Here is a 12,055-nt window from a genome sequence, read left to right on the forward strand (position 1 = left end):
GCTTTATGAGGACTATGGTGACCATACGTCCCGTTTTCCCCGGACATGTCCACTTTTCACTCTCTGTCCGGGGCGTCCGGACTGGGGGGTTCTTGTATTGATGAAAATGTCCGGCTTTTGCAGGAGCAGGGATCGAATTATGGGGGAGTTGGATATCCTACACATCCAGGGAAGCCGGAAAAAAGTTTTCTACCAATATTACATCATTTATGGACTCGTTTGAGCAAAGAGCGCAGAGAGCGGCACAGCGCTGTGTTGTTGCGCAGCGCTCCAGGCAGCTGCGTCCAGCGCACGGTCCATTCTCCAAGTGGCGCAACCAAAAAACTATAATTAGCACACGATCGTTCATGTCCGCACATGCTCTCTATTTTCTGTCTTATTTGTGCCTGAAGCGCTCTGCCACTGCGGAGATCATCACCTGTGCTGCGGTGATGTCACCTCACTGACGCAGCATCGAAACGCGCTCTCCACTTTGCGGTCAGGAGATCCCTTTGATCTGCTCAGAAGTAACTGATGAGGTGAAAAAGTAAGAATCCAGGCAGCAGCTTTTCTGGAGAGTTTAGAGGAGATGCAGGAAGATGAGAGACAGACAGGACAGGAAATAGTTAAATAAAAACAAGAAAACAAAACAAAAAGTAAAATGTAGGTAGATTTATCTCCACTGCACGTTTTTACCTGTATAAAGCAACAAGTTACACACATGTAATATTTATACATCTGATACAATTCAGATCACCTTCAAAACTCAGTCACACCCAGGGCCGTTTCAAGACATTTTGGGGGCCAAGGCAAAATGCCCCCCCCCCCCCCCCCATAACTGGGCTCCCCAGAAGCCTCTGTGTAATCCCTACCCTCTCCAGGAGTATTAGTTATACAGTGTTTATAAAAGCCCCTCAGACATTACTGACATGTTCTAATATTATCAGATGAAAAACTAAATGATCAGACATGCTGTCTCATCTGCTTCTTTTCTAAAGTAGCTAAAAGTAACAAAACCATTTGAAAGCCACTATTTGTGGATTCTCTGAAAGTTTCCATGGAGTGTGTGACAACTTATTTTTTCATTGATCCTATCGTCTAATCTCACAGCTGAAACAAGCATCCTTAATAATTTGTGCACAGGAAGCTTACCAATGCTGTAGTAAAACAAAAGGTATAATAATTTATTATTAATAAAACCTTGTTGCAGCACTAAAGCAGAAAAATGAGATTTTGCAGTAAATATGCTAAATATTTACATACGAATTGTTTTAAAGCCCTTTAATTGGCAGAATCTGATATTAATTTAGTTCTTACAAAAAATGGGTCCCAACGTGGTTTGTGTGGCGTTGCCATAGTGTGACGTCATAGGCACAGATCCCCTGTCCTCTTGTTTGGAAATGGAAATATGATCACCCTACATTAAACAAACTGTCCACCCGGGCTTTTGCGCTGCACAGAGACGCTTCACTGCCTATGACTTTGAACGTCAGTTGAGAGTCAGTCTCATGCAGACTGACCAATGAGGAGAGGGCCTCAAGTTAAGACCCTCTCCTCATTGGTCAGTCCACACAAGGTGGGTCAAAGGTTACCCTGAGTGGGTTACGTGATGCCAGGCATTCAAGTATTGAGTATATTTACTGCATATTACAGTAATATATTCTGTATGTGACCACATTATGGTGATCCTTGGGTCGTGATGATGGGGCCCTTGAATATTGTTGCCCAGGGTACAACAAAGTGTTAATCTGGCCCTGCTTGTACTACTTATTACTGTCTCAGAAATGTAACTGAGTTACACCACTTTGGGTTACTCTAGCCAAGATATCTTTATCATATTATATAAAATTTACATTTTACACAAACATGAGACCACAAACAATTATTTGATTACACTTCAAGTCACCAGTACCTTCGCATCTGATTGGTTAACGTAAAAATGTTCTCTTCACTGAAGAATTTGATCAAAAACAAAACTAGTCTGAACTAGCTTCGTCCAAGTGAAGTGTGAGCGGCAGGAAGTGCGTGTTATCTTCTTCTATGGTGTCTATCACAAAAAAGAGGAGAAACTTTTTTATTACTGTTTATCAGTAAGTTGAATGAAAAACCAATTTAGCCATCATGTTAGCTATTAAACGACGTTGCTCCATCCCGACACCGCTCACTGGCTTCTACGGAGAGCCACTAAGGATAATAAGCTATCCCACAGCAGCATCCAGCTTGATTTGGGTTTGAGCTGAATTGTTTGAGGGGAGTTTGCTTTGAGTTACTGAATTTGTAACGACTAATCTACTTTTTAAAAGTAATGTGTTAAAATACTCTGCTACTGAAAAAGAACATATCTCTGTAACTCGTTACGTTTGTGATGCGTTCAACGCCGTCGGTAACACCGTCTCTGAGGTTTTACATCACTGGTGGATCCGAACAGAAGACGAGCTTTTCAGGCATCTTATTCTCCTGCATCCTGATCCAGTCTGAGTCCGAAGAAGACCGGAAGTGGGAAAAGTATCCGGACCGCTCTCAGTCGGATGGATCAGGCTCGGATGAAAGGTCTGCCTGCTGCTGCTGAGTTTGTGAAAGGTTTAAACACAAGAAGTGGATCAGCCACCAAACAGGATGTTTCATGTTTTTTTTTTTTGATGATTAAAGTGTTTCTGTTTTATCTTTAGTGCAGATTTGTATGAAGATAATACCATTTCAGTTCGTTCAGAACTTCCTGCAGCAGATGTACTTCCTGTTAGTGTCTGGCTCTCAGGTTTCCTTTTTTTCTGTTTGACTTTGAAATCAGACAGAAGCAACAGACCGCCCGTGTGTCGGTTTTAAATACCGTTCCTCTCTGTGACCTTTTCACTTCCACTTTAGCTGTTCCGTAGCCATCCCTCCAGCACTGCAGGTGGTGGCGTCTGCTTTTCAGCCCTTCAGAACTTTATCCTTCAGCAGGTCCAAGATGACCTGCCTCTCCTGGCTCTCCAGCTCAAACCGGCTCTCCCGCTCTTTTCTCTCTGCCTCCAGACGCTCTCGCTCCAGAGAAATCTTACCTGAAATTGAAAGAAGCCACCATTTTTCACACAGAACTAAAAAAAATAAGTATTTTATTTCATCTTTGACCCTTTTTATTGCTTTAGGGGGCAATCACATAATGTATAAAATGTATTACAGTGATCCCTCGCTACTTCGCGGTTCGTTTATCGCGGATTTTTTCTTTGGAACCTTATTCAAGGGAAATTCGCCGATTCGCGTTATTTTTCACTGATTCGCGGTATTTTTCTATGCGAAATATCAAGAAATTCTTGTTGTTTTTCATCAATTTCTTCATAAATTGCACTTTTTTTAATAAAACTATAAAAAAACCAAGTAAATTTTTTTTTCTATGTAAAGGGAGGGTTTTAAAAGTCTGAATACTGTTAAATAAATACTGTAAATATGGTGTCCCTACTTCGCGGATTTTCACCTATCGCGGCCAGGTCTGGAACGCACCTACCGCGATAAATGAGGGATCACCTGTATAATAATTCAACCATCATAAATACGTTAAAATGTAATGTTTACATTTTTATTGCAACGTTTTATTCATTTTTTTATAAGTTGGATGCACGCTTCAGTAAGAAACAGGGATTTAAATGCATAAGAGGTTAGACCAGAACGTCAACGGCTTAAATTAAATCAATATTTATAATTACTGTTCTAATTTTAGAAGGAACATCTAAAATAAATGAGTTATCTTTTGTGATCACCTGATATAGTCAGGGAATTTAGATTTTATTCATTTTGACAAAATATGTAAGAGAGACCAGGTAACAGGCTGGGAGAAAGATCTTATTTTTTCTATTTGGATTTGCTAAAATGAATACGTACTCCTCTGAATCTCCAGCTCCTCCCGGCGCAGGGCGAGCTCCTCCTCGCGGAGCCGCTGCTCGGCCTCGGAGCGCTTCTCCAGAAAGCTGAGGATCTCGGAGTACGTCTGACAGCAGCACTGGCACGGACGCTTGGCTGTGGGCGCCGCCGACACCTCGGACATCTGCTCGTGTTCTTCTTCTGCTTCTTAAATAACAAAATGAAATCAAATGGCAACATCCCCGGGATATTAATCAGTAGGAAATCACAGATGCGTAGTTAAACATATCCAGGTGAGGCGGCTTCACACCGCCCGGTTTACCTGCAGAAAGCATCTGTGTGATGTTGGGTTTGTCCTGTTCTGGTAGATTCAGCTCATCTACGGTCCGAGTCTGCCGCTCTTCATCCTGTAGGTGAGATGTAGCTCGTTGTGTTTATTTGGAACAATTTTGCTGTTACTGGTCTGTCGGTGTGACGCATAAGAATGGTGATTTGGCGTTCCCTAGTGGTGATATGTGGATAGTGCAACTGAATTCAGCTCAGTTGTCCCAACCGCAGACTTCAGACTTAATTAATAGAATGATGAGTGAATCGATTAGGCTATTTTTAATGCATTCATAATGTCAACGCTTTTCTAATCCGTGTTTCTCCTGAAAAACATTTGGTTTTTACTAGAAATATGATGAAATACTGATTCAATGTTGAAGTTTTTGACAGGTTTTATTTAATTAATTTAATTTAATAGTACAAATGTATTAAAAAACCTCATCACTCAGATTCACCCTCGCCATTACAGGTCATGCAAATCTTGGCTGGCATGCTCTTTCGGCACAACACCTGTTAAATTGCGCCCCACCAAAAAAAATAATAATTCACCAGCCGCCACTGAATGCAGCGTAGCCTAAATAAATATATAATTTAGTCTGTCTAGACAGGCTAGGAAGTCTGTGTTAGCTCGGATGAAATTAATAAAGCTTTTAGATTCCATAAACACCATATTCTCTGTTAGGAGGCAGGCAAGGGAGTCTGAAGACTTTCATCTGATAACATTGACGTTATTTGATTAATCAATTAATCAATCAATTTAATTAATTAATTAATTAATTAATTAATTAATTAATTAATTAATTAATTAATTAATTAACTAACTAACTAATACACCAACTTACTAAATATCAACAAGTGGAGAGACAGAAAAGGTTTCTCCTCTCAGTTCAGTCATCTCTATTTTTATTCCCGAAGCAGCCTGATGATACATGAATGCCTCCTGCTTTCTGACACTCACCTGGTACTTTGCCCCCTCAGCGCTGGCCAGCAAACCCCGCTCAGCCTCCAGCTCCAGAACCTCATGAAGCAGATCCTCCTTTTGGGCGTACAACCTCTCTGTGCTAAACCTGAGTAAAGGTAGGTCAAGTAAAATACAAAAATGTCCTTTCTGAACAGGACACCTGTAGCAAAGCTCTCATTGACTGGACCAACCTACGCAGACTGGGAAAGTCCTGTTTCTTGTAGTAGTCTAGCAGCAGCATGGTCCTCTCCCTACACCTTCTGGCATCCACCTCAAAGTTCTCCGTCTGGAGGGCGGCAGTGATGATCTCCCCGACACGGGCCCAGATCCGTCCTGACAGAACAAGAGGCCAACTGTACAGTGTCTAGGTATTTAAAGGCAAAATTGCACCTGACGGACTGGAACTTTACAGTCCATAACCTCCAGCTGCCGCCTCTCTTACATGTGGAGTTCCTCAAGGTTCCACCCTCGGCCCAGCTCTGTTCTCATTATACTCTGCTGTACCAGTCCTTTCTTGGTAAGTAGGGTTTCCCGCTTCAGCATGTTTTAGTTGTTTCCCTGTTCCAGCACACTTGATTCACCTTCTCAGCAGCCCATCAAGCTCTGCAGGAGCCTGTTAATCAGCTGCTGATTAAAGATCAGGCATGTTGAAGCAGGGAAAAACAAAACATGCTGGACAGCAGCCCTCGAGGACCGGGCTTCCCCACCACTGCTCTAAATGATATTCAGATTTATTTACTCATGAAATGAAATAAAAATGTGTTGTTGGTGTCTGCTTTAGTAAAGCCCTGCTTCGTCTCACTATTTTGTCGATCAACTTGAGTAGAAGTGAAAATGTGATAGAAGTGTTTTGTGTTTTCTGGTTCTGTGTTGTTATTTTTTAAATGCATTTACTTTCTTCCACTGAGCCTTTTAGTGGTTTCACGATGTTTAACTGAAAGACAAACCTGGCTCCTTGGAGCCAAACGGGTTCTGAGCGATGACCTCTCGCAGAAGAATGATGTCGTGTCGGGCTGAGAAACGCACCTGGCGCTTTCGGGGCGTCGCCGAGGGGCACGTCATGGAAAACCCTGAGGTTGGAGACAGAAACGATTACAGTTAGACAAATGAAATGAAAAGTCTCATCGCTAATAAGATTTTCTTTTGACTTGGTGTCTGAAATAAAAACTTGTGGATTTATTAAATGTTGCTAATTATTATTTCAATACTAAAGGCTCAGCTGTCCATTTTCGGCTTGTTTAATTATTATTATTATTTTTTTTACAAAAATAAAAAATCCACCTGTTTCTATTTTTCGGGCTTCCCACTCCAAATCGAAGCCAAACGAAACCACCTTCGGAGTTATAACTTGTCTTTTCCTGTTATTACAGCATGTTGTTATTACCATTACTAACTCATGATGGAGACTGAGGCGGGTCTGTTTTGGCTGACACATAACATCAGTTCTGATTTATCCCACTGACGCTGAAGCGGCCTGCAGCTCAGACAGAATCCCGACAGCAGCAGTCGCTCAGAGCTCAAAGCTCCGCGGCGGATTTGAATGCGTCACAGGCGGAGCAGCACTAGTCCGTAGAGGCGTAGTGCGGTGCTGGAGACCCGTTCAAAGACCTTCAGAGGCGTGTTTGGTACCGTGTCTCACCGTTGTTGATCGGCATTTCAACCACCACCCGCTCCATCTTTCTGTCCGGTGCATCCGGGTACTGGCTGCTGACGCAGGCGCTACACGTCCACCCACCAGTACAGGTTTCCCACTGACGTGTGACCCGACTTGGCGGAGGAACACTCCGAGGAGATGCTCGGCTCTGTTAATTGTACTTACTCCGTTTGACCACAAGGTGGAGGCAGAGAGCTGCTGTTCTGGCTGAAGCTATAGTTACTGGTTGGACGGTGTGTAAATAACAACAAATAAATGAATACAAATAATATTAATAATATTTCTTTTTCCTATTTATCATTTATGGCAGCATCTTCATTCGTGGTGCAAAACTGATCACGTTCTGAAGCAGATTAGGTGTTCTGTGAGATGTTTTAGCCCATACAATTCTGCAATGTGACAACAAAACAAACACAAATCTGCACTGGTATTCTGTATAAATTACATCATACCAAACATAGCTGTCAACACGGTGGTGGGGGGTTGATGGTTTCGGGTTCTTGCTGCTTCTAAATCCACCATGAACTGCACTGTAGACCAACGTATTATAGAAGAGCTAGAGAAACAAATATTATACACCAGTCCAAACCTGACTCAAAGGGAGGGTGGGTGTGACAGACTCACTACTCCTAACTTTTGTTTTTATTTATTTTTATTAAACAAGAGTTTTGTGTAAAATGTCATGAGTTGCTCAAACAAGATTTCATTTTCTTAATTTTGATATCTTGAAAAATCATTTTTATTTTATTTTTTTTATATATTCCACCTCATAAAACCCAAAAATAACATAATCCATGACTGGATTCATGGGGAGGTGGGCAGAGAATCAGGCCTGGCAACCTGCTTCCTTTCATTAACTTGATTGGTTCTTGGAATGATTTGAAGCCACATGGTGTGTGTGTGTGTGTGTGTGTGTGTGTGTGTGTGTGTGTGTGTGTGTGTGTGTGTGTGTGTGTGTGTGTGTGTGTGTGTGTGTGAGAGAGAGAGATAGAGATAGATAGAGAGAGATGATGATGATGATGCAGATGGACTAAGGCGTGGGTCAGAGCTGTCTCTGCTCTTGTTACCTATGACAGTGATGGCAAATGTTTCTGTCACCTGGGCTAAAGCGAGATCACGTCTGTCGCCGTGACCACATGAAGGAGACTGACATAGCTGGACAGAAATAACTGGATGCAATGAAAGTTATCTGCATACGCTTAATATCATCCACACGGCTCATCTCCATGGTGATGCAGGTAAAGAATGGGGAGCTTGCAGCTCCAGCTGCCTGCAGCCCAGCGGCTGCCAAACCCGGTGCTAGTGGACTGTTAATCAGCCAGGACACACAGTGCTCGTCCTGCGGGGATCATAGAACTTCTTCCATAAGGACTCCAGAGAAAAGCAACCAGAAAAGATGCAGAGATTCTCCCGTTTAAACGTCTGCCTCTGGATGCTCGTGTCCACATCAGTCCTCCATGCTTGCTCTGATGTTTTCCCACTGTTTACATTAGTTGTAGTTGTTTGTGTCAGCTCTGCATGAGGATGAATCTAATTAGTGCTGCATTTGGAATGAGATAGAGTAGCTGATATGAATAAGAAGATAGTAAAACAACCCCACAGAGCTGTGGTATTCATGAGCTATTATCACAAATGCAGCTTTTCAGCCTACCTTCACAGGTGTATTGTCCTTCTGGTATCCATGGAAACAAGTGGCTCAGAGGAGAAATTTTTATTTGATTTTGCTGTTTAGTCACAATGAGAACTAATGCATGAAACTAAAAGATGTGGAGGCCGAATATTTCTTGCACACTGCTGCCACACACATAGGAGTCACCATCACAAAGCTTTAAACTTTCATTGTAGAAAAGGACGGAAGTTGCAGAAAGCAGACGTGGCCAAGTTAATTCTCATTAGTATGGGGATGCAAATGTAGTACGCATATAGATTAAAGTCACGTTAGTCGTCACACACCTGTGAAGTGAGTTCTCCACATCTGACCCATCCCCTAGGCCAGTGGTTCCTAATCTGGGGGTCCTGACCCCCACAAGGGGGCGCCAAAGCCTCTCAGTGGGTCGATAGGACCTCTCCACTTTAAGGGGTTAAAACTTCATTTATTACTTGTTTACAGCTTACATTTTGCTCATTTTTTTCATGAGTGAAAAGTTTACTGATATTAAGACAGGAAATAATTAGTACAGAAAGAGTAACACACTTTTAAGAACATTTTGCTCAGCTCACTGTTTTATTTTCAAGTGTCAAAAGTTCATTAAAGATAGGACTGGTTGATTAATCACAGCCTTCACAGTAAATAATCTAGTATAAACAGTAATATACACATTTAAGTACATTTTGCTCAGTGTATTTTATGTGTCAAGCGTTTCTTGAAAGGAATGATTGATTTATCAGTGTTTACAAGAAACAACGTGTTCAGAAACGTAATAGAAACTGTCAAGCACATTATGCTCTGTTTGGTTTTGTTACTGTTATCTATTGAATCAAAGCATATTAAAATGTGCTTGAACAATTTTATCATTTATTAATAATGTTCATACTGGAAGAGAGAATGGGAGGGGGTCATCAAAAATTTTACTGGTAAAAAACGGGGTCCCTTGGGAAAAACGTTGGGAACCAGGGAAGTGGTGAGCTGCAGACACGACTGTGCTCAGCAACTATTTGGTGGTTCAATCCCAAATTGAACCCCTTAATGCTGAGTTTTTGGTATGTCCTGACCATGGATTTAAACCCACAATCTCCCAGTCCCGGGGCAGATGCTCAGGGCCCTGAGCTGGTAACGGTTCCTCCCACCACTTACACCCACCCAGCCACCGTCCTGATTGCAATTCCCTGCACACCTGTGTTACTCCACTCCGCCCTTTAACTGCCTACCTGTCTCCCTCATCTCTCTCAGGCCTAGTCCACACGTAGCCGAGTTTTTTTTTTTTAAACGAATATCCGCCCCTCCAAAAACTTGCATCCACACCACCTCATTTAAAACAAAACTCTGTCCACACGTACCCGGATAAATACGTTGTTAAGGACATGCCAGACCTGTAGGCGGCAGTACTTCCCCCGTTCTTAACCTCGTCCTTCGTCTGTGGTCTTCCGCAAGGAGCAGTAATTCCACTTGCAAAAACAAACAAGCAAAAAGCGCTTGGACAATTGATAAAGCGAGCGCAGCTCTGAGGGCATCCATGCTGTCGGCTAGTGTAAACACAGGTCGCACACGTGATGTCAGCATTTCTTTGTCGCGGAAAGTGACGTTGCGGACCTTAAAACTCCGGTTTTGTCCGTCCACACGCAGACACCCAAAACGGAGAAAACGCAGATCTTCACTTTGGCCGGAGTTTTTAAAAAGATCCGTTTTCGTGTGAAAAAACTCCATTTTCGTGTGGACGACAGGCCAAAACGTAGAAAAATATCTACGTTTTGGCAGATCCCCGGCTGCGTGTGGACAGGGCCTCAGTCTCCTGCGAGCGGCAGCGTGTTGTGAAGGAGCTGGAAAGCAAAGAACGATTGTTTAAATTTTCTTACCAAGCACCGAGGTTGTTAATCCCTCTACGCTTGTGCAGACTGTAAATAAAGGAAGGAAACGAGTTAACTTTCACCGAAGCCGACGTCATCACCAAGACGCCACTTTATCCGATCAATCCGACAACAGATGCAAGTGCACAGCGATCTCTGTTGGAAAAGAAAACGAAACAAACCTTCCCTTACCTGAATTTCTTTCAAAGGAAGAACCTACCTTCCCTGGACCTCCAGCTGAAGAAATCCTCATCGCACATCAAAACGTGAGTCTAAACCCACAAAGACTTGTATATCAAATATAAGAGAAAATCAAATAATAAAAGGGGGAAACTTTGTTTTCTTTAGTAAAAACATACACTCCTCATTGAGTTCTTTAAAGTCACCCTGTCGAGTAAGTTTATTTTTTATTTCTTTACCCTTAATATAGAAAAATGTACATATTGTAAATTCTTATTCTGTTATAGCTTCTTTTTGTTGTACACCTGTATACCACGCCTGACCTCAGGAGGAAGAATAAACTGACTTCTGAAGAACTTCGATTCTATAATTGACTTCCTGAGCTTTTGATTTGTTGGTGTTTTCTTTGCTAAATCAGGGTTGTTTTTTTTCTCAAAGTTTGTATAAGGGTATATATCTAGTAATATTTGTCCTTGTGTAGCAGATTTTCCTTTAATAATTAAAACATCCTATAAGTCAGGAGGGAGACCTGACTGACATCCCTAAAAATAAATAAAAACCATTACAAGCTGACAGCTTGATCTGGGCCCAGTCCCAATACCCACACTGCAGCCTGCTGTGAAGTGCTCTTGGAGGAAGTGGATGAAAAGCTTGGAATTTCTGGAAAACAAGTGTGCAAATAACTGCAGAAATGAGCCAGTGAGCATTGCATCATTAGCCTTCACTGCTGCATCCTATCTCTGCGACTTACTAAAAGAGGATGCAGGTCGCTGTTTGTGCTAATTTGCTGCTTGAAATGACATCAAAACAAGTGACTAAATTGTTTGTCGTGTCCAAAAATTCACACGGCACCCATATCTGTTAATGTTTCCCAAGAGACATGTCATGCATCTTCCCAACAGGAAACATTTTATTGTAATTATGTATGTACATGAATTGTCGTCGTCGTCGTCTTCCTTCGCTTATCCGGGTCCGGGTCGCGGGGGCAGCATCCCAACTAGGGAGCTCCAGACGTCCTCTCCCCGGCCACGTCCACCAGCTCCTCCGGCAGGACCCCAAGGCGTTCCCGGACCAGATTGGAGATGTAACCTCTCCAATGTGTCCTGGGTCGACCTGGGGGCCTCCTGCCGGCAGGACATGCCCGAAACACCTCCCCAGGGAGGCGTCCAGGAAGCATCCTGACCAGATGCCTAAACCACCTCAACTGGCTCCTTTCGATCCGGAGGAGCAGCGGTTCTACTCCGAGTCCCTCCCGAATGTCCGAGCTCCTCACCCTATCTCTAAGGCTGAGCCCGGCCACCCTACGGCGGAAACTCATTTCGGCCGCTTGTATCCGCAATCTCGTTCTTTCGGTCATTACCCAAAGCTCATGACCATAGGTGAGGATTGGGACGTAGATCGACCGGTAAATCGAGAGCCTGGCTTTCTGGCTCAGCTCCCTCTTCCCCACGACAGATCGGCTCAGCGACCGCATCACTGCAGACGCCGAACCAATCTGCCTGTCGATCTCCCGATCCCTCCTACCCTCACTCGTGAACAAGACCCTGAGATACTTAAACTCCTCCACTTGAGGTAGGACCTCTTCCCAGACCCGGAGTTGGCAAGCCACCCTTTCC

At 43.1% G+C, this 12,055-nt stretch overlaps 1 protein-coding gene across 1 annotated transcript; it reads right to left on the reverse strand.

Moving 5' to 3' along the window:
• Positions 1-842: 842 nt before the first annotated feature.
• On the reverse strand, positions 843-7,023 carry si:dkey-45d16.4 (uncharacterized). Its single transcript, XM_015974753.3, has 7 exons — positions 6,741-7,023; positions 6,049-6,171; positions 5,293-5,434; positions 5,099-5,207; positions 4,136-4,220; positions 3,835-4,020; positions 843-3,017 (listed from the first exon to the last, which is right to left on the reverse strand). The coding sequence occupies exons 1-7, from the start codon at positions 6,775-6,777 to the stop codon at positions 2,890-2,892; spliced, it is 810 nt and encodes a 269-aa protein (XP_015830239.3). The 5' UTR covers positions 6,778-7,023; the 3' UTR covers positions 843-2,889.
• Positions 7,024-12,055: the final 5,032 nt, after the last annotated feature.

Source organism: Nothobranchius furzeri, chromosome 7, assembly GCF_043380555.1.
Source record: "Nothobranchius furzeri strain GRZ-AD chromosome 7, NfurGRZ-RIMD1, whole genome shotgun sequence".
Classification (NCBI taxonomy): Eukaryota; Metazoa; Chordata; class Actinopteri; order Cyprinodontiformes; family Nothobranchiidae; genus Nothobranchius; species Nothobranchius furzeri.

Bases quoted from the DNA above. Each gene is read 5' to 3' on its own strand.
- si:dkey-45d16.4 (XM_015974753.3), bottom strand. From the start codon at position 6,777: ATGGAGCGGGTGGTGGTTGAAATGCCGATCAACAACG. The intron at 5,208-5,292 runs GTTGGTCCAGTC...ACCTTTACTCAG, and splicing joins GACTTTCCCAGTCTGCGTAG to GTTTAGCACAGAGAGGTTGT. The intron at 3,018-3,834 runs GTACGTATTCAT...TTTCAATTTCAG, and splicing joins GGAGCTGGAGATTCAGAGGA to GTAAGATTTCTCTGGAGCGA.